This window comes from Nymphaea colorata, chromosome 4, assembly GCF_008831285.2.
Source record: "Nymphaea colorata isolate Beijing-Zhang1983 chromosome 4, ASM883128v2, whole genome shotgun sequence".
Taxonomy (NCBI): domain Eukaryota; kingdom Viridiplantae; phylum Streptophyta; class Magnoliopsida; order Nymphaeales; family Nymphaeaceae; genus Nymphaea; species Nymphaea colorata.
This window is the reverse complement of record NC_045141.1, coordinates 25884262-25905990: the sequence shown is the minus strand read 5'-3', so window position 1 is coordinate 25905990 and position 21729 is coordinate 25884262. Positions and strand designations below refer to the sequence as shown.

Here is a 21729-nt window from a genome sequence, read left to right as displayed (position 1 = left end):
TGGGGGGACCCAACAATTATAAGAAGATTCGAGTTCGGGAACGAGGTTTCCTGCTGATCCAAACTTGGATATGGATCCAAATCAAGATCTGATTTTAAGAATGGCAATTTAGAATGACCCGACCCGTTTTACCGTCCCGGTCTGGCCGAGGTTGACGCCTCAAGGCAGTTTCCCTGTAGGGTGGCCCTTTTTTAAAGGCACGAGGGAAACGTAACTTAGCGCATGAGTTTACCCCAAATTACGTGAGGAAGCCACTGGATTTCTTGTAATTTCTGAGTCTTCGGGAGGGCAGTTAGTCAGAGTTTAAAAACCGAGGGCGACCCTCCCTGAATTTGCGTGCAGAGGAGGAAGACGCAGACAAAACTTCGAGGAAGTTCGAAACCATCTGAGCCGTACACGTCAGCAACGGGGCCGAAATCAACCGTCCTCGTTGTTTCACGGCTTTCGTGTACGCGGGAACCCGCTCGGCCCCTTTTAACTCGCGGGCCTTCTTCGTCCCCTCCGGTAGCACTCTCGCCGTGAAAAAAGCGCCCCCTCCCGGCTGATCCGCGACCCTCGGGGAGTCCACCACCGAGTCGCTTCCCTGAGTCTCCCTCGGATCACACGCCCTCGCCCCCAGGTCCAGGAAGGAGCAGCGAATTTAGGTGCCGATTCCCTCCCGAGCTCGCGGGAGACTTGTCGTTGGGTGACGGCGGAAGGAACACCGCCCCCCTCTTTTTCTTCCTCTCCTGTAATCGCTCTTCCGGGAATTGTGAGTGGTTTCAGTATCCGGAATATCGTTTTTGAGTTTTCTTGTTTTTCATGGAATGGTCTGGGTCCTTGTTGCGGGTGTGATTGGTAGGTTTCGTTCTTTTTCTGTTCTTGTAGGATTTTGTTCAAGGATCGGGTGGGCGCTTATGGTTGAATTTCCTTTCTTGTTTGATGCAGGTTCGGGATTGAGGACTTCCCAGTAATTGAAGTGGCATTAGCGTAGTCGTTGTTTGTGATCAGGAATTTTGTGGTTCGGAACCATAAGGGTCGGTAGCTTGGTGTGGTAGTGGTTTAATTAGGTTTTTTGGAGTCTTGGAGATGGTCATTGTTAGGGTCACATCGTCTGGAGAGGTTAGGTTGAAGGCGTTCTTCTTCTTGCTTTGTGTAATGGGAACACCGCAGGGGCAACAAATTACAGTCTTATCTCGTGGATTCCGTTTTGTTTTATCAATTAGCTGAGTCCGAGTGTATATAGTTCGAGTAATCTGCGGGAGGGTAGGAATTCCTTTTTTCTTTTTTTCCTTCCCCTTCTTGCTTCCCTTAATCTTGTCAGAAGAGCTTGGGTTTCATAACTTTATAGAGCGCGAAGTTATGCAGCTGAATTCCTGTTGAGTCCATATTTATTGCATTAAAAGGTGCGGTCTTTACCGATTTTGGTGGACTTATACTTCATCTTTCAATTTGCATTTTTTTTATTATTTTGGTTAATATTTTGCGCTAGATTGCAAGCTATGGCGCAGAGCAACTGGGAAGCGGACAAAATGTACGCGCCCTTGTGAAGATTTGTTGCTTGGGTTACTCTTTCTTGTTTTCCGAGTTTGTAAGGTTTATTTATTTTCATATTTGAATATTTCAGGCTCGATGTGTATATTTATGACTATCTCTTAAAACGAAATCTGCATGCTTCCGCTAAAGCGTTCATGGCAGAAGGGAAGGTCGCTGCTGATCCCGTAGGTAATCGGCTAGCCAGTTTGTTTGCTTTTGTGTTGCATGGGAAGTTTTTTCTCTTTGTAGTCGTTTTTGTTTTCATTTTTCCTTGAAATGCTGTAAACTGCAGTGCGTGTATCTGATCATGGTCGTCCTATTAGAGTGAATTCCGTTTTAGCTTCAATTTGTTTGACCTAAGGACTGTTGGTCGGTGGACAGTGCCGTGAGGCTGTTCGCTGCGATGGCTCTATGGGTTTAGCTAGAATTGTAATAGGTCTAGTCAATTTTTTGTTAAACACAGCAATCGATGCCCCTGGGGGTTTTTTATTCGAATGGTGGTCTGTCTTCTGGGACATTTTTATTGCGAGGACGAATGAGAAGCATTCAGAGGTTGCAGCTGCTTACATAGAGGTAACGCTTTTTCTGGGTCGGTTTTGCTTGTCATGTTGACGTTCTTGTTCTCATTTGCCTAATTATTATCTCGATTTGCAGGCCCAACAGATGAAAGCCCGGGAACATCAACAACAAATGCAGATGCAGCAATTGCAGATTATGCAGCAAAGGCATGCTCAAATGCAGCGGAGAGATGCTAGTCATCCTCCACTCCCTGGCTCAATAAATGGTATAGGTTCTGACAGAGTGCTGGGACAGTCTACAGCCAGTGTTTTGGCAGCCAAGATGTATGAAGATCGCATGAAACACCCAAATTCCATGGACACGGAGCCATCTCAGCAGCTATTTGATGCAAATAGGATGGCCCTCTTGAAATCATCAACAAATCAGGGGTACAAAAAGCTATAATATCATGTTAACCCTCTAGGCGTTTTCCAGTTGTAATTTAGTTCTATGTGATGTCTAGAAGGACTGTGTAATGTGTTGTCTGCATGGATTTATTTACTTCATCCTTCTCGTTTTTTTGTTTGCTTTTTCAATGACACAGCCAGTTGGTTCAAGGAACACCTGGCAATGCATCTGCTTCTCTGCAACACATTCAAGCACAGACACAACAACCTGTGGTAACTACTTTATGCCTTATATTGGAGCTTTGTGGTAATTTAGTTTGATTGACACTTTTATAGTCCAGGGTTAATGTTTAAAATTGGTCGGTTGCTGTTTCTTGCTTGTGTTGAAGGATATCAAACCTGATGTCAGTTTGGCTGCAACCCAAAGGCCCTTGTCAGTGGATCCATCCATTTATGCATCTGGGATTCTGCATACGAAAAGCCCAGGTAAATTGTTTAGTAACTTTAATCAACTTGCCGAATATCATGCCAAAAGATGTGTTCCATGGTTATTGCCTCAAGAAGGTGAGGCGGGGCTAAAATCTTATTGAAATAATTAAGTTTGTTGATTGCTAGTAATGTAAGGAAATTTGGTGCTTTTTGGAAGATTATAAAATTCTTAAGTGCTGTAGGTAGTGGTCGGTGGCCACACATTATCATTGAGTACCATTTAGTCCCTACCTACCAATGTTTTGCTCACGTTGTAAAGCAATATCCTTAGAGATAGGGATTGTACAATGTATTAGGGTAACACCCCAAAAATGTAGTCTCATATTGAAGATTTTGAGGGACTTCAAGGGCTTATAAAAAGGGTTATTAAATAGATGGTTGTCTTGGTTTTTAGCCTTTTTGAGGTTGGAGCCGAAACTGTTAGGGAGCGGGTTGAGATCTGCCGAACCACAGGCCCGAGCCTAAAAGTGGGTCTGGTTGTTACAGTGGTATCAGAGCCGGTTCAACACTCGGACCTAGGGTCCCCCACGTGCGGATGCGTGTGCCTTAAGGGGGTGGATTGTAACAACCTAAAAATTTAGTCCCGTATTGAAGATTGTGAGGGATCTTCAAGGGTTCATAAAAGGGGTTATTAAATAGATGGTTGTCCTGGTTCCTAGCATTTTTAGGGTTGAAGCCGAAACTGCTAAGGGGCGTGTTGGGATCTGCCGAACCAAGGGCCCGAGCCTAGAAGTGGGTCGGGTTGTTACAATTAGCATATTGTATTTTCAAAGAACAGTTAATGTGCTGCAAATACATTTGAAAAGGTGTTTGATTAATGATTTGGCTGGCCAAGTGGCCATGCTATAGCAGCCTTTTCTGTAAGATCTTATCATTCAATGGGTGTCTTCTATACCCTTTGTCTTTCTTTGCTTATCCTACAGTTGTACCGATTCATCCATAATGTCATAATCTTCTACATTCTAGAGTAGTGTTACTTTATGTACACATGCTGTTATACCACAGGGGGCAGGGTTTAGAAAATTCTTATGTAGCAAGGGGTGCAAGTGTGCTTATCTGGTCAATAAGTTACCTAGTCATTGGCAAGTGTGCTTATCTGGTCAATAAGTTACCTAGTCATTGGCTGGACCTGGATGTCATGCCACATGGACAGATTTGGAGAAATGGGAATGAGCCCACCTTTTATTAAATTTCTCTGTTGACATTTTAAGAATAGTGAGAGCAAATTGTTAAAAAAATGTTGTGATGTTTGAATTTTTGCAACAACGTTATGCAGATTCAAAAGAATATCAGCACTGATTACGTGTCTTTTGGTTTCATTGTCCAGCCCTGGGAGTAATGCATATATATGCATTATTGTGGGACTTTTAGTTGTTATGCCCTTGCAACTTCATCTTTTTGACCGACATCATGATAAATTTGAAAATGATGGTCTATGGAGGGGGTCAGTTACTGGCATCTATTTATACTGCAAGATGAAGGTTCATGCCTTTCACATATCTCCATTGATGACATTCATAAGCTTTGCTTCAACGTAGTTGCCTTGGAAAGGTGAAAGTTTCACCATGAAATTGAGTTTAGCTGAATGCTAGTTATGACCTGAAGGCTAAACCATTTTTTCATTGCTTACTGGTCTTCGGGACGTGTTTGAAACCAATTTTGGTTGGAAAAAATATTTCATGAAAGTCAAGCAGAAGAATCATAACTAAGATTTCCAATAGTGTTTTTTGGAATGGAGCTTGCTATTTTACTTTCATTTTTCTGGATTGTATTATGCTGATTTTATTTCCCTTGTCAGGACTGAATCAGGGTGCTAGTGGTCTTCCACTAAATGGTTGGCCATTGACTGTAAGTAATGCACAGTTAGAAACTTGACTGCATTCTAAATTCGGAATGTTACTGTTTTCTGTTTGTTTATTAGTTTATTCGTTTCTTCTCTGAAATGCCTAGTTTTTGGACTTCAATACAGGGGATTGATCAGCTTAAACCTAACCTTGGTCAACAAGCACAAAAGTCTTTCATGCAAACTCAAAACCAGTTTCAACTTTTGACAGCACAGCAGCAACATCAGCTTTTAGCACAGGCTCAAGTCCAAGGAAGCATAGGATCAGCAGGTTCACCAAAGCACAGCGACATGGATCCCCGAAGACTCAGAGCACTACCACGAGCGGGTTTGAATGGGAAAGATGGGCAAGCCACTGGAAATGATGGATCTATAGGCTCTCCTCTGCAGTCTGGTTCGCCAAAGGTTAGAGGTCCTTCACAGGATCAAGCAGAACTTCTTTTGAAGGTTGGTTTTTCCAAGCATTTAGACAGTACACCTTTTGTTTGATTATTTCAATACTGGATACTTTATAGCCTATATGTTTTTCACATGGGTTTGCTAGATTCATGTGGTATATGTCTGTTTAGGTAAGTTTCTTAAGCTGCTTTTTGGATGGAATATGGCAAAAATGCACTAAACCACTACTGACTTGAAAACTCATTGTTCTGCCTTAGTCCATGTTTCTGTGATGGCTATGCATTTGCATGGATGCAAATACATCCTTGCACTCCAACTTTGGCTATAGAATGAAATGTGAATGGGTTATGTAATGTACATGTTTTTTCATGCATTCCATTTGTTTGCTTTTCTCTGACATCATTAAAACAAGAGTTGCTAATCCCTATGAAATAGATAATTATGCTCGATGATTGTGGAGTAGTTCTGTTTCTGTTCAGCTGTCTCCAATATGTCTGATATTTGGTAAACAATAGAATCTAAATATTCCTTAACTTTTAAAATATCACCAGTATCATGATGTTACTTCTGTATCAAGGACTGTTATGCTGTCTTTTTGAAAACTTTTCTTTTAATATTTCTTGAGTGTCTACATCTAACTTCTTTTTGTTTCTTTTATGTTTTGGCATCGTTATTTTTTGCAAGAAAATTAACACAACCTGCTAGGTGTGACTTTTGTATTATGCATTTTATTTTTTCAATTTTTGGATTTTTAAAACTTTCTAAGAATAGCCACATTTTGAAAAAAACTCCATTTCCTTGAAGTTATCAAGAATAACGTTGGTGATGTCTATAAGAAATGTTCTGAAAGAAGTCTAGCAAAGGTCACAAACAAGGGAGTGTCAGTGTGCAATGCAGTTGATATGATAACATTGGGCAAATGGATATAAGAGAAGATGTCCACTACCTGGAAAGAGCACTCTCGTTTAATAAGACACACGTAAACATGGAGAGTTTACATGCAATCAGTACTATTTTATAAGGATGGTGAATGTCCATTGCAAGCTAAAATGAATTTTGATATAATATTTGCCAATGCAACCTTCTGTTTATGGTAGCTGCTAATGGGTTCTTGAATTTAGATGAAGATGGCCCAGATACAACAATCTTCAGGACATCAGCAACAGCCTGACCAGTTGCAGCAGCAGCAAATACAGCAGGTTTTGCCCTTTTCACTAGGCTTGTCTCTCACTCTGATTTCTGCAAGCATAAGCCTGTGTTTACAGCCTCAGAATGGCCATGCATGTCATTGATTTTCATGTTCATTTCTCTTGGCATGGATTATCTTTTTATGTCATGTTTTTTACTGTTAGTGAAGCAGTGCCGTTTCTGTCTCTGTTCTCAAAACAGAACAACAGGAAAAGAAAGCAGCCTTCATCTTCTGGAGCTGCAAACAGCACTGGTACTGGAAATACTGCTGGCCCTTCCCCAAATTCTGCACCCTCAACTCCATCAACCCATACCCCTGGTGATGGGTTGTCTATGGCTGCAAATATGCATGTGAATAATTTGTCTAAAAGTTTGATGATGTATGGTGCAGATGGACCAGGTGGACTTGCATCATCTACAAATCAGCTGGTATACCTTTCACTTCGTAGCTATTTGGGAATTTGTTATGTTGGTTTATAGTCTCATATTGGTTGGAACTTTATTTATTCACATGACAGGAAGGCATGGAACCCTTTGGAGATGGCTGCTTGGAGGATAATGTAGAATCATTTTTATCCCCACATGATGATGGTGATCCTAGCTTATTTGGTGCACTAAAGAGGAGTCCTACTGAGCATAACACAGACTCTTCAAAAGGTAACATTCAATTTCATGTTGTTTCAATGACATTTGTTCACACTATGCTCAGCTGCCTTGTTCCCAGGCTTTACTTTCCAGGAGGTTGGTTGTCTTCGTTCAAGTACAAGCAAAGTCATCTGCTGCCATTTTTCTTCTGATGGAAAATTGCTGGCTAGTGCTGGGCATGAGAAGAAGGTGGGTGATAGTTGTTTTGCCAATTTATCCTAGTGAGCCTTGTAGAAAAGTGGATGCAGGATAAATTTTATCTCTTCCTTGCAGGCTGTCCTGTGGAACATGGACACGCTGAAAACAGAGTCTACTCCTGAAGAACACACACACTTGATCACAGATGTTCGATTTAGACCTAGCTCATCTCAACTGGCAACATCTTCCTTTGACAGAACTGTGCGGATGTGGGATGCTGCTGATGTAATACCTCTCAGGATGTTTTTTGTTTTTTCATGCAGACTTTATTTTTTTATCCTCTTGTAATGGGACCATGCCTTTGCTTTTCTTTAACTTTCTGAAAGCATCAGAAGCGTCTCGTCATTGATGGTTGGTTGGGAAGAGCTTTTTTTTTTTTGTTTTAAATGTTAAGTACACTTGGTGGAGTAAACTGATTATGCATTTGACTTGTTTTCCATGTTTTGTCCTTTTAATTTGTGCTTCATGCCTACATGACCAATGTCTGATTTTTCCCACAATAGATAAACTTTTATTAATCTGTATTCTGGTGCATTTGCTTGCAGCCAAGCTATTGTCTACATGCATTTACTGGTCATGGAACTGCTGTAATGTCTCTAGATTTTCATCCCAAAAAAACGGACATTCTGTGCTCGTGTGATGGCAATGGTGAAATTCGCTTGTGGAGTAGTTTTTCATGCACACGTATTTTCAAGGTTACTTTTGTTTTTTTGCTTTTAATTTTTATCCATGTATTCTATCTGTATGTCATTTGACCATTTGTTTGTTTTCCTTTCTCTTTTTTCATTTGCAATACATCATAACAGGGTGCAACGGCACAAGTGAGATTTCAACCTAGAGTTGGGCAACTTTTAGCTGCAGCAGCAGACAATTTAATATCTGTCTTTGATTTTGAGTCCGATAGGCGGACACATGCACTGCAGGTACATTTTCTGAAAATAAAATGCTTGTCTGGAAGTGGTGTGACAGAAGTACTTTTGGTAACACAGACTTTAAAGCCTTGGAAATGACTTTTACTTTGCATGTGTCGTGGGCAAGTTCATGTCTATGTTGCTGTCACAGCAATGCCACAGAATGTGTTGAGAAAAAAAGGAAGAAAGTTAAGTACAAAAATTTGGACCCTCAGGGTTCTGACAGAGCAAAATAAGGAGTGTTCCATGTTCTGCATGCAGGCAAACGAAAAATTTTGGAAAACCCACAGAAAAATTAGGAACACCCTTATGTAAATTGTTATTCATTCATCTGGGGAAGGCAGTAGTTGGAAGTATTTTGATGGTTGAGGACAAAAGCCACATTTAATGGAGAAATAAAATTATTCTCCTTCTATACTTTTGATCTAACACTTGGTTAAAACTACGGTGCTTTTTTTGTCTTCACCAAGTTTTTTACATAAAAATGCCTTCTTTCTCATTTACATTGTAAAAGTAAGTAGTCTGGATTTGATTGGTGAAAGTTCTTGTGAAAATTGATAGGTTAATCTTCTCAGCATGTGGGACTGCACTTGCTTTCACCTCCTAGCTCCCATGGATGAAAGGTTGTTTGCGTTTGTTGTTCATCAAAAACTTCGTTCCATCTTATGTTTTATTTTTGGTTATTGGATGAAATTTTTCACACATCTAACGTTATCCATCTGCCAAGCCTAAGGGATTTAATTCTTGAGTGTTGACATTGATTACGTCTGGAGGATTTAGGTTTTGCCCTTGATATAGATAACTTTCTAATAATCTACATATGTATTGCATAGTCAAAGAGTTTGCAAAGGCTTTTGGTGTATTCCAAGTTTTCATTTCTATGTGTTGCATTGGTGCTTATCTTCTTTTGTTGGGGGAGTGCTGGCAGGGTCATGCTGAAAGAGTACATTCTATTTGTTGGGATGCAAATGGGGATTATCTTGCATCTGTAAGTGAGGATTCTGTAAGAGTCTGGTCCTTAGCCTCTGGTGGCCAGTGCATCCATGAACTCAGCTCTAATGGGAACAAGTTCCATTCATGTATTTTTCATCCTGCGTATCCAACACTCTTGGTAATTGGAGGATACCAGGTAACTGTTTTTACTCCTTTCTTTCTTGGCTATTCTGCTTATGTTGGCTATTCAAAATATGAATGGGCTGTTTCAAAGTGACACATTTTGTGGATTAGAAATCACCTCTTATGGTTTTTTAGAGTTTTCCTCCAATGTCAACCTGTTGGCTGTTCCATACCATGACTTTATTGACAAAAGAAAAAAGAAAGGAAAAACGACGTCACAAAAAGGAATACGCTAAGGCCATAAAAGGTTACGACTAGTCAATAAAGCCATTCTGAAGGTGGCTGGTCCCATGAACGGGATTCACAGTCTGCATCATAGTGCATGACAGCATGCAGTAATAGGAGCCATGCGGACCCTGCCAATCGTCAAAGTTTGCATGAAGACTTATGCTGTGCCAGGAAGATAGGCACACCTCCTATAGTTCTTAAAGGAATGGTTGTATATCATTTTTAGCTGCAGGTGGTCTGAATACTACTATCAATTGCTTCCATTATCTCCCTTGTATTTCTTCAGATTAAGCTTGCTACTTTTTTGGGCTAATCACGAGGGCGACGTTTCTTGTTTTACAGTCACTGGAGCTCTGGAACATGGTGGATAACAAAACCATGTCGGTGGCAGCTCATGAAGGTCTGATAGCAGCATTAGCTCAATCACCCTCTACTGGTATGGTGGCATCTGCCAGCCATGATAAATGTGTGAAAATATGGAAATAAATGTGTGCGAGACTCTGGTTTGGTTTGTCATTCTTGCATGGGGGAGTATTTGAAAATGCATTCGCCCCCTTCCTGTTGGTTCTAAATGCAATAAAATCCCTTTTCTTGGTTTTCTCCGTGCCGGTCGAGAAAAATAATTGCAATAATGTCAGCACGTGGTAAGAGGGAAACGTGAAAGGCGTCAAATTAAAGACCCTGGATCGAATCTTGGATCTTACCATTTTGTTGTCTGATCTTTTCCTCGGTGGTGCTTTTTTCCATAAAGCTAGGTTAACTCAATTCATAAAAGGGTACATTTCATTCATTTGCTTGTCATTTTTAAAATTAGCGAGGGATTTTTGTTGGGGCTCGATCCAATTCAGAAAAAGTACGTTTTCCATTCGTTTGGCATCTCTGTTACACTCTCCTCTGGGAATGCCTTCGCTGTGGTTCTTCGAGGGCGTGCATCTTTATCGATGATTGGTTAGCGACGGCTTTTTGCTGCTTCCATGTTTGGTTTATCAAATTTGGTGGGTATAAAGTCAATTGCGTCTGCGGATATGTAACGTCCACCGAATCATTCTCGCCACAAATTCACCAGTCTTAGGATCATTTATTAAGACGTGGAGGACTATGAAAACGTTTTCTATTGGGCTGGCTACGTAATTGGAATAAGATTCGTGATGTGATTTTTATGATTAATGAGCCTAAGACCACTATTATGGAATGACGTGTCTTCTGATGATACAACGCACAAATTGAATTCGTTATCATCCTAATATCCTTTTTCTGTTTTCAAGTTCTAATTTATGATCGGTGTTAGTGATGGATCAACTTTCTCTGCGGACTAACATGAAAAGTTTTAGAATATAATACCACATAGGATTTTGAATCACAGCGTAAATTGATCTAGAAATGCTTAATTATCATCATGGGGACGCAAATGTTCGGAGTGTCGCCTTTAAAATTGCAACTCGAGTGTACCAAAGAAAGCAACTGTAATACAAGAACGCAGGACAGCGGAATAAAGGACCAATGTAAGGAAGTCACATTGTCCAATGCAAAGCACAAGAAATATGAATCGATGTGTGCGCATCTGAGTGCTTACTCTTTTCACCAATTGGTTCGAATATGGGGTGCCCTACCTTCACCAGCACTCATCCAAAAATAGTTTCTGGCCTCTCGCTTCCAACACTCAACTAAATAAACGGTTGAAACATCTATTCCATTTTGCAGCGACAAGAATGCCGGGAGTGTCCAATACCTCGTTGGATGCTTTAGGGTGTATTCCTTACATACTTCCACAGTTTTTCATGATTTACGTAGATACAGTTCAACTGATAAGAATTGGTCTTTATCTGGCTGTATATGCCATTTCAACTTGTTCTGAAAAGTTTTAGGAACAAGAATTAGTTTGTCATCATTTTATTTCAATATAGAACGATGCAGACTGGTATGGTTAAATTGGCCCTATGATAGCCAACCTCGCATCGGCCAATGCCTTGCTGCAGTGAGACGGCGCCAATGGGATGGGTGTCAGCTGATATGCACCAACATTGATAACACTGATTTCACCGATGGGAAACCGTTTCCCTGTGAAGTGGACCACCCTGCGGAGAAATTCTTCCTGAGGGGTAGAGGTGTTAAAGTGGTTTTTTCTGTCAAATTGGTGATGGGTGGATTGCTGTCATCCTTGGAGAAACGTCTCCATCAAAAGAAAAAAGTGATAATTCACATTTACAGATTTCATATTCGCTTTTGGAGTTGGTACTCGCTTCATTAGTCGCATACAGTTTGCTTGCCGGTCGCTTTCTGCTTTGTGCCCACCATCAAACATAGGATTCTCACAATCCTTGAACAATGAAAATCGTTAGATTTGATTGTTTGACTAAGATTCTTTGTCATATACATTGTATTCAACATTCCGAGTATCATTTATTATATTTTGTCCAGTCCCGTTCTTTTCCACAATCTGGGGTGTGTTGGAAACTATACGTCAGGCGCAGGCAATACTCCTTCGCTGACCACAGTCATACTTTGCCAAACATATAGTTGTCATGTTTGCCGTCAAGTTCTGTAGGTGCCCTTCCACCTTGCCTGTGAGGGGACCCAATTTTGTTGCAAGTTCTTGGACAACCTATGCCTAAAATTCCAATTTGACCTACGTCTGGTTCTAAAATGAAGGAAAGATCTACCTAGTGGGAAGAGGCAAAACGGGGAAGTGAGCTTCAGCTGGCTCAAAGGAGGGCACAAATACAGAAATTGGCCGCAGGAAAGAATGATGTGAATCTGTAGAACCTCTTGAAGTTTAATTACTTACCATTCCTTAGTAAGAAAGAAGAGGAACTAAGGAAATCTGAGACACGCCAAGGCCAGACAATCGCATTCGACATTGTTGGAGGCCACAAAGTTATGATAACCAACTTCCTCAAGAAGAACAAAGTAGAACCAGATTGGTAATGATATCCATGGCCTGCATCTTTTTAGGAATTTGCGCCGTTGAAGTGATTTTTGTCTCTCAATCCTCTCTTGAACAATGAGGCAATCAAGTAAAACGCGTTCCACAAATCCGCGAAACAATGAGGCAACCATCTAAGAGCATGTAGCCATGTGCATTAATTTTCACGTTGCAGCAGCCTTGGGCACCTGACATGAACCTTTAGTAGAAAGAAATGAAACCTTGATCTGCTTTGGGCAATAATTAGGAAATTTGCATATGATACGTTCTTCAAATTATTTATGCTCTTTCTAAATCTAAATGTATATAAGAACTGCTACTCGAGAACTTCATCAACTTGGATCATAAGTTTGCGACGACTGAGTGATAGATTAAATATGAGAAAGAAAAAATCCGCGTGATCATGTTTCCACCGGAGATCATTTTTGGTCCAACCATGCATATGCTGCGTCCTCCTCAATTTAAGACTTCAAAAGATCAAACTTTATTCTTCTTTTATTCGTCTCAATCATTTACTTTCACGCTTTGGGTCCCTCGAAGAATCATATACTATGCTCACATTAGGCAAAGGATCGCTGACAAGGTTTGGCTATTAATAGGAATAAAGTCGTCAACATTTAGGTCCACAAGAACTGATAATTCTTTTTTGTTACTACATGCATTGCAATCTTTCAAAGTTTGCCTCAAGGGTCTGACACTAAGTTGAAGGTGCATTGTCCCCACAGGTAAAGTCCGACGCAACTTTAGACACTGAAAGCAAGGGAAGCCTCGGCTTCTTATGCCAAATTGGCATTCTTTCAAGGCTCTGCAAATGCAAATGCACTTCAGAGAAGATTAAACATTACACTAATGACTGTTCACAGAGACATGTGGCTAGTTATTGCTTATCTAGTTATTTTTTGATGTTACCTTATTAATATTTCCCTTTTTTTTTCGAGAAAAACTACTTACGGTATTGTATCTCGGAAAAAACCTTTCCGTTTAAAACCCGAAAACTATATCTGTGACAGAATTCAACAGTATTTTGTGTGCTAAGAGTGATCATCTCTTCACTGAATACTTATCTATATTTAATGGGGTTAATCCCAGGGTTGCCAGAATGGGTGCAAACATGGTGAGAGATGATTCATAATTTCGTCAGGGTAACTTTTGTTGTAGGTGGTTGTCGTGGCTCTGCAGATCTGTGACGCGATAAAAGAGATGACAATGGCAGATCCCAGAGGTGAGGGTGGCCCTCTGTTCTGCACTGATGCCACGTGAGATGTCAAGCCAAGAAACAATAGAATTGACTATTAACCTTCTTGGGTCCCCGAGTTACGGAAAAGAAGACCGATAAAAAAGAGAAAACATGAAACCTGCAACTGAGCTGGGCGTCACATGCAACAAAAATCGATTGACGAGGTAAATATATCTGGAGATTACATTGGGGCAAGCCCCTTGCAGCAAGACTGGTGTTGTCAAACACAAATTTCTTTCAGAAATTGGAAAGATCAATGGTTCTCCAACGAATGAAAAAAGAAAATTGGGTATCAAAGAACTGATCAAGTGCCCTGTAAGCCCTTCTGTTTTACAAAGCTTTCCTGTCAAAATGATGAGGGTGATTAAAAAAATGACTACTTTTCCGCCTTGGTTTCGAGTGAACAGGAGGCTATACATACCACCCGAGTCGAGGCCAAAGCTTCCACCCTTCCCCCATCCCCGTTATATTGTCCTGTAAACCTTTGTTTGACGTAAACGTTCCTCAATGTACACAGCTTGGTTAGGGAAAAAAAAATCCGTTGAAGGAGAGGTCCAACTTTGTTCACCTATTTTAAATTAAACTCCCATTTATTCTTTGGTTTAACTGCCAATTTCACTCCGGCGACTCCCGGGACCTGTTGCAATTATCTCCAAAAATTTGTGTGACCCAAGTCAATATGCCTCTGCAGGTTGTTGATAGGCTGCCGATTCCGATGCGTGGAACTGTAACTCCGGTATCCTTTTGGCGTTTTATGGAGCAGAAAGCAACATAAATACTTACATGAGCTTTTCCTGTAATTAAGAAAGCAAGAAATCCACGTACTATATATATTTTTTATGGGGGGAATCTTTGTTCAATCATCAGCCGATTGGCAATCATTAATATCTTTGTATCTAAACGAAAACTGGAGAAACTCATGCATATTGCAGACCGCTTAGTTTATGGTTCTCATTAAAATGCTATTAAGGTCATATTTTTATGGTTAGATTATACAAAAGAATATTTTGGTTAGATTATACAAAAGAATATTTTAGCAATCAATTTTGAGTGGTCTGAAAAGCTGAAATCTTCCGGCCTCCTTGTGCTCCATCAATCACAGAAGCAAGAAGGTTTATCTGTCCAAATCGGGAAATATATATACATATAACCCACGTTTAGGTAGGCGGACATAATACATAAATTGGTTCTCGCTTTCACAAATTTCTTGTCAGAAGTTGTGGCCTTTCGTCGAGCCGATAGAATCTAGCGAGGATTCCTATCAGAGTCTTTTGTTGGGAGGTTGCATTCAGTCATCAGCATGATGATGAGGACTTCTTTTTTTCATATTCCGCAAACTCTGTCATCACCGCAGAAAGCCACCGCATATTCCTCCGTGCTTTGGAGGCTTTGGAAAGGACGCTGATCATCGCCCTTTGCCTTTGCCTAGAAGGCAGTATACTAGCTAGGGTGAAGGGCAACTGTACCAGAAAGACAGACCCGTCTCCTTCAAACCTCACTCAGATTTTACGTTCAGCAAACCTTTTGACGCTTTAGAATAAAGATCAGTTCACCAGCATTCAGTTCATCTTAGAGGGCACCAGCTTTTCCCTCAGGCACATTTGCTATGGTGCTATGGTGCATGCCTGATCTTCTCATATGAACGGGGCTGCCTATATCTAGCTAGTCGAACACTACCTTCTCTTTCTTCTTTCCTTTCTTAATTGAATAATCTTACACTGAAAATAAAGTAATAAATATGATAGAATTGAAACTCAAATGTGAAAATATTTGTAAATTTTTTAGTGATTAGACAACCACATGGACTAAGAGCATTAAAAAATATATAAAATCTTATTTTTCAAGGGGTTAGTGCAATAGAGCAAGTTTCTTTCAAATTTACAAGTGTCAACCTCTTGTACTACAAAAGTAAAAGCACAACGAGGGCATCAACCTCATGCACCAAAAATAGACTTAGTAGGGAATGAAAAGAAAAGTAAAGGTTTCACATTTCAACACTTTTTTTGGTAATAAAATGAAATACTTATCTTACTCATCCAACAATAAATTTATAGAACTCTTGAAGTTTAACCCAATAAAAACGGGTCTTGCAAAGGTGACCTGTACGCCAACTTCATTTGGCCGGAAAAGATATGTTTAGTAATATTGGAGTGTTAGGAAAAATTAGTAGTTGAATTGCATCAGCCTGCAAGCTAATTTCTGTGATATTTCAACTGAATCCGACTGTAAATGAATATTATATCTAATTTTAAATGGTAACTATATAATAACTAAAGATTTCTAAAAGAAAATTAATAAAAAAATAGATAACATGCCACACAAGGCTCCCCAATACTGACCAAAGACATAAATCAGAATGCCAACAATTCGGGACTAATGAGTTAGAAAAACCCAATTTTTATTTTTATTTATTATTATTATTATTATTATTATATATATATATATATATGACATTATTTCACGGGCACCCCAATGTTTAAAACAAATAGTATGGAATGCTCACGTGTGTCGAAGGGTTGAGTGAAGAAGAGATGACTTGGGGGATATCATGGCTTTGATCTTTAATCATTTGGAGATTCTCCGCTTTTCTGTTAATTTTTTCAACACTTTTTCCTCTCACAAACCTCTGTTATTATTAAAGCTTGATTAGGAGCAATTGAATTGGAGAAAGGAAGCTCCAAACAGGGACTGACATATGGAAAAGGTACCAAAGCCGGGAGAAACAGAGGGCGTGATGATTGAGAGTGGCCGAGCAATTAGGGAAGAAGAGTGCAGGGAGGGAGGAAGGTGGATGAATTTTGTCTTCTTGGGGAAAGAAAAAGCAGCCTCATCATGTCCCATGCAAAAGCCAAATTGCACAGAAAAAATGCACAGTTTTTATGAGACTCCCCCACCCCCACGCACCAAGAAGAAGGAAATTCAAAAGCAAGAAAATCCAGTGGTTCAGAGAGGGCATGCTGCAGTCATCGAATATAAAAGTGTACAAATAATGGGCAGTGGCTTTGGATGCCCCAGACTGAGCGCCTTCTTGGTTTACTTTTCACTGCAGCGGCCATTACTGTCATATTCCTTTTCTGACTGCGAAAAGGACTTTATCTCTTTGCAAAACAAACCTTCTCATGTATTTGATTATTGAATAATCGAATCATCTTTCTCTCTCTCTCTCTGTCTCTCACACACACACACTTGCGTCGATCTGCTGGATAGCCAATCTTAGCAAAGTGATTGCGGACGAGGGAAGTTGAAAGTCGGAATTAATCTCACATACATACATATAATAAACGAAAAATTAATAATAGCTGGACTCGTTCAAATTAAATTTTCAAGTGATGATGCATATGTGAAAAGATTGAAGGGTATGAAACATGATCCAGAAATGAGTTCATGGCAAACAGACGCTGTTATGCAGATCTCAGGTAGTGAGATTTGGTGACAGCAGAATGGCCCATCTGCAGTTCCTGAGCCAGACACGAAGAATAAGACACAAATATGTGTGTATGTGAGGGAGAGAGAGAAGAAAATGATGATTAGTGTTCATGATAAAAGTAGAGAGGGGACGAGAAGGGTGTGTGACCAGGAACTGATAAAGTAGGATCTTCTTCGTCTTCTTTTTACTTGTTTCTTTTTCCTTCTCCATTGCAACGGTGGTAAATCAAGATCGATCAAAGCAGAGGCAGAAAGCAGTGCGGGCTCAGGTTCAAAACATAAATGAATTCTCACTTGAAAGTTACATGGCCCTTCTATCTGGCTCACCTCTCACACTCCCTCTCTCTCTCTCTCTCTCTCTCTCTCTCTCTCTCTCTCGCCCTTAATGATCATCGACTTATTTCTGTCATTGTTTTTACCTGAACTCAAGTTATTAGGTATGGATCTATCAACCTGTTGCATATAGACAGAAAGACTAGGCAGGGAAAAACTGATGAAGGCTCTGTTCGAGGAATATTACGTTTTATATTTTTAGCATTCTGGCATCTGAGCCGTAGTTTTGTCAATTAGTTAGCCCTCGATTTAATGGCGTCTGATCCCAAGATCACTTCTGATCAGAGCCTTTTCCACGTACATTACGACTCCCGTGAATCTCTTCACGTAACATCCCGTTTCATCAACAGTATCCTCCTCCTTTTCATTAATGTTTTCTTCTTCTTTTTCTCCTCTGTTTTGGTCATAAAATCAAGAAAAGAGAAGAAGAAACACTGTTTCATCACACTACGCTCTATAAAGCAGAAGCAGAACAAAAAAAAAAAAAAAACAGATTCTTTCACGAGAAGAAGCGAAAGCACCAATACCAACACCGTGCTTTGCCTCCATTTATTGCAAAAGGAATTGTTTTAATGATATTTATTATATTTGTTTTTTTATGATAGAATATTCAACATTTTGCCCTACCTTCCTTGCTTGCTTTATAGTTCATATCAACCAAGATATTTGGAGTCAATGACAAGCAAAACATTTGCTCGCATAGTGACAACAACATCAGGACAAGCCGAATACGATAAATAAATAAAGTTGTCATCCATGCACATAAAACCCTAACGGCAAGAACTTTGAGGGACAATTTGGTGGTCACCCTAGATCCGAATGGCTGATCTAATCTGTGCATGGCTCGATTATCCTAAACCATGATTTCAGCAAACTGTAGATTTGAGATCCATGAATATAAAATCTTCATTATCTTTCAAATTCATGGACCTCCAGTCAGTATGGGAAAAGTTATGACATGAGATTCTTGGACTAAAATTCCAAGAATTAAGAACCAAAGATCTAAAACCTTGAGTTTAAACAATCTCAAGATCTCATATGACCTCGAGTCTGAGTTGAGATTAAAGGAAATCAAACATCCACAAAAGAAAGGTGAAAAATTTCTCCAATTTACTGCCCTTTCCAACAACCAAATCTACCGTAGTTGTTGATTGGTGGTCTAACAAAATATAAAACTAATTAAGTATACATTTATCATTACGAGGAATCATACATGTATCTTCAAATTAATCTTGGCTTTTTCGTTAAAGTATCATTTACTGCAACAGGCAATAATATATTATACTAAAATATAGCGGGATTAGCCCTGCACTAACCTAGCTAGTAGAATCTTGCAATAATTTAGATTAGAATGCTTAGTTTTTGTAATATCATTTGGACGAATCGATGACATTCGTGCAGATATCCTAGAAGTGCTAAAGTTTGTCTGATCAAACTATCGATGTCCTCAATTAAATAACCAGAAACAACCAAAAGCAGAGTCGAATCATTCCTCCGAATCAGGATCAGCATTAGTGGGCAGGCGGAAAGAAAGACCCATTAACTATTCAATTTCAAGTTTACAAAAGGATTGGAAAAAAAAATTGTTAGGTATTGTTGGCAGCTAATTAACTCACTAAAGATGAACAACTTGCATATTTTTTTATAGCAAGAGTTGGATGAAGATAGAGCAGCTCCTACTAAAGACAGTGCTATATTGCACACATGTTCCTCAATTCGTTTTAGAAATCAAAACAATTGTATTCATGAAGTTCGATGATTTAGAGCTTCCTGTTATTGAGAAAAGTGCGTATACAGAAAATGGATTTGTATATTGTCAGATCCACACTTTCTAATGTTATGGTTCCTTTAGTCTGAGCGTGAGTTTTGAGCATCAAATGTAGTCTATAAATATTGGAACCTATTCAAAAGCCAAACTGGCAGAGCAAAAACACAAAATCAGTGACTCAAACCCATATCAGAACCCTTACCTCCCTATTTAAATATTATTTAAATTTTTTCCCCATTGTTTAGCATTGGCAGAAGCACCACAGTTTTTTTAGTGACAATTCATTTGAAGAATCAGTCTCCAAAAGATAGCGATCTTCTTTTTCTTTATTCTTTCTTTATTGGTGACAGTGAACAGGGTCACACACATCAAAACACTTAAAGATTTCATAAGCAAACAAATCTAATATGAATACAAGCTCATATGAGTGAAGAGGGAGAGAGAGATCGTTGGGATTAGGAAGAGAATTGCATGTCTAGCTTCTGGGGCCTTGCGAGCTCACGTGTAACCTACAGAGAAAGAGAGAGAGAGAGAGAGATGGAAACAGTGATTTTTTCTTGATGGTACCATCTTCCTGAAAGCCTGCAACACCCAATGACTCTCACTTCCCTCGATCAGACGCCCATCCTTTTCTCTGCCATAATATTCTTCTTCGTGGCTCCCGCCATTCACGCTTCGAACGTAAATGACAAATTAAGTTCCATCGATCCGCGCCATCTCTCACATCTAAACAAAAGGGTCCTCCGATCGTCTGTTTCTGATTGTATCATTGCAACAACAAAAGTCCTTGTTGGGATCTTTGGTCCCTCTATTTGACAAGAAATTTCGGTCATACAGCTTGTCTCGTCTTGTTATATTTTTGTTTATGAACGTGATGATCATGCGTTTTTGTTCTTCTTCCTTTTTTCCCGTTCTTGTAGCTGATTAGTTCTTGTCTACTGATTTCATAAGTTTTGTTCTCCACCTTTTCAAATTCTTCTATGTTGGATTTGTTACCAGAAATATATACATATGTAGATAAAAACTTATTTGTTTCTTATTCTTCCAATGTTATATATATATATATATATATATATATATATATAGAGAGAGAGAGAGAGAGAGAGTTTGTTAAAATGGTGGAAATTAAATTACAAATATAAAAATTAAGTTGTTTTTTCAAGAGTCTAAAATACCTTTCAGACGAGAACAAAATATTTTGTTTAAGGAATTTATTTGTTTCCCCTTTTTTTCTCTCTCTGTACTCATTTGAAGGATATTTCGAACTCTGGAAAAAAGAATTTCACTTCTATATTTGTAACTTAATGTCAACCATATGATCTCTTTGAATCAAGAACATATAAATGATTCTGATATACGAGGTTATGGTAGCTGCTTCTGTACATGAGTGATGTGTGTGCGCGCACATTAAAATGTATTCATTGCTAGTGTACAACATTATGAGTTGTTCAATGAACATTAAGTAATTGTTAACAATGCATAATTTAATTTACATGTATTTATTGGTAAGTCATAATATTTTATATTGATTAGTACTCATATTGTCTAGGCCTTTATGGGCGTACTTGCATTAAAATGGAGTTTAATGTGTGCCATCTTGGAAGATGCAAAATTATGTTATTTTTAAGGTAAAGAAGCACTTGTTCAAACATAGAAAAGTAAAGTACATTAATTGTGATTACAACCTTTGTTAATTGTGATTATTTGAAAATTGAAAATTGTATGGCCTGCTTTCTAATTATGGTAGAAATTGCACTATTTACAACCAAGTAATTTATTTTTTTTCTCCTTTTCTTTTCACTTCACAATAAAATTCCCCACATTATCTTATTTCTTGGGATGAGATGCCCATGTATTTGGTTTTGCTTTTATTATGAACGAAGAGGGGCTAAATGCGTACCAAATTTAGTTGCATTTGGTGATCCAGTAGTTAAGATGAGAAAAGGGAAATAAAATTCGGTTCCAAAACCCATAAATCGTTTCCTAGATCAGCTTATCTTAAACTTTTAATTTTTATAATACGTATATGAAAACAAATAGCAGCCAAAGGGAACCACTTCGACTGCGACTGCAAGGAGACTAGATGGTAAAAATTAAATGACAAATATGTAAGCCAATATATATTTAAGAAAATAAGTCTAAAATACTTTTAAAAATAAAAGAGAGAAAAAGTAAGATAGTACTGAGTTTCATTAAAATGAAACCTTTTAAAAGTATTTTGGACTCCTGAAAAATAATTATAATTTATTGATTTAAAACTTAATCTATACCTTTTAATTTCCGTACACGTTTTTTGCGTCGAGCTGAACCCGTTGCCTCTTGTTTCGCCGATGAATCGACTTCGCCGGACTTCCTCGGCGATTATTTCCAGAGCCAAGCGACTGAAGGCGCGAGACGGAACGGGTTCACGCGGTTCCGCCAGGGAGGCACGTACGGGGCGCTCCGTTGCCGAGGAAATCCAAGTCGGTGGCGAGGAAATCCGTGCCCATATAGCTTCTCAAAGTTAAACCCAAAAAACAAGAGAAATTTACCTTCTCACCCCTCCCATCGTAGGGATAAAAAAAAAAGAAAGGGGGCCGCGTTTTGGGAAATCGGGAGAAGTTTT

General features: G+C 39.2%; 1 protein-coding gene across 4 annotated transcripts; it reads left to right on the top strand.

The window, feature by feature from the left end:
* The first annotated feature begins 368 nt into the window (after positions 1 to 368).
* On the top strand, positions 369 to 10037 carry LOC116252492 (transcriptional corepressor LEUNIG_HOMOLOG). 4 transcript variants are annotated; one of them, XM_031626788.2, is made up of 20 exons: positions 369 to 751; positions 928 to 1385; positions 1472 to 1513; positions 1607 to 1704; positions 1979 to 2088; positions 2170 to 2462; positions 2618 to 2693; positions 2810 to 2906; positions 4708 to 4757; positions 4879 to 5199; positions 6273 to 6350; positions 6541 to 6592; positions 6731 to 6768; positions 6858 to 6996; positions 7049 to 7173; positions 7258 to 7407; positions 7728 to 7877; positions 7989 to 8105; positions 9022 to 9222; positions 9780 to 10037. In XM_031626788.2, the coding sequence occupies exons 3-20, from the start codon at positions 1482 to 1484 to the stop codon at positions 9921 to 9923; spliced, it is 2271 nt and encodes a 756-aa protein (XP_031482648.1). In that variant the 5' UTR covers positions 369 to 751; positions 928 to 1385; positions 1472 to 1481; the 3' UTR covers positions 9924 to 10037. The 4 variants fall into 4 exon arrangements, with proteins under 4 accessions (XP_031482648.1, XP_031482645.1, XP_031482646.1 ...); XM_031626785.2 differs by having other exon boundaries at positions 6541 to 6768; XM_031626786.2 differs by having other exon boundaries at positions 369 to 837; positions 6541 to 6768.
* Positions 10038 to 21729: the final 11692 nt, after the last annotated feature.

Coding starts and splice junctions, on each gene's coding strand:
- LOC116252492 (XM_031626785.2), top strand. CDS start 1,482: ATGGCGCAGAGCAACTGGGAAGCGGACAAAAT. Junction 4,758..4,878: donor TAAATGGTTGGCCATTGACT/GTAAGTAATGCA, acceptor ACTTCAATACAG/GGGATTGATCAGCTTAAACC. Junction 6,769..6,857: donor CATCATCTACAAATCAGCTG/GTATACCTTTCA, acceptor TTCACATGACAG/GAAGGCATGGAACCCTTTGG.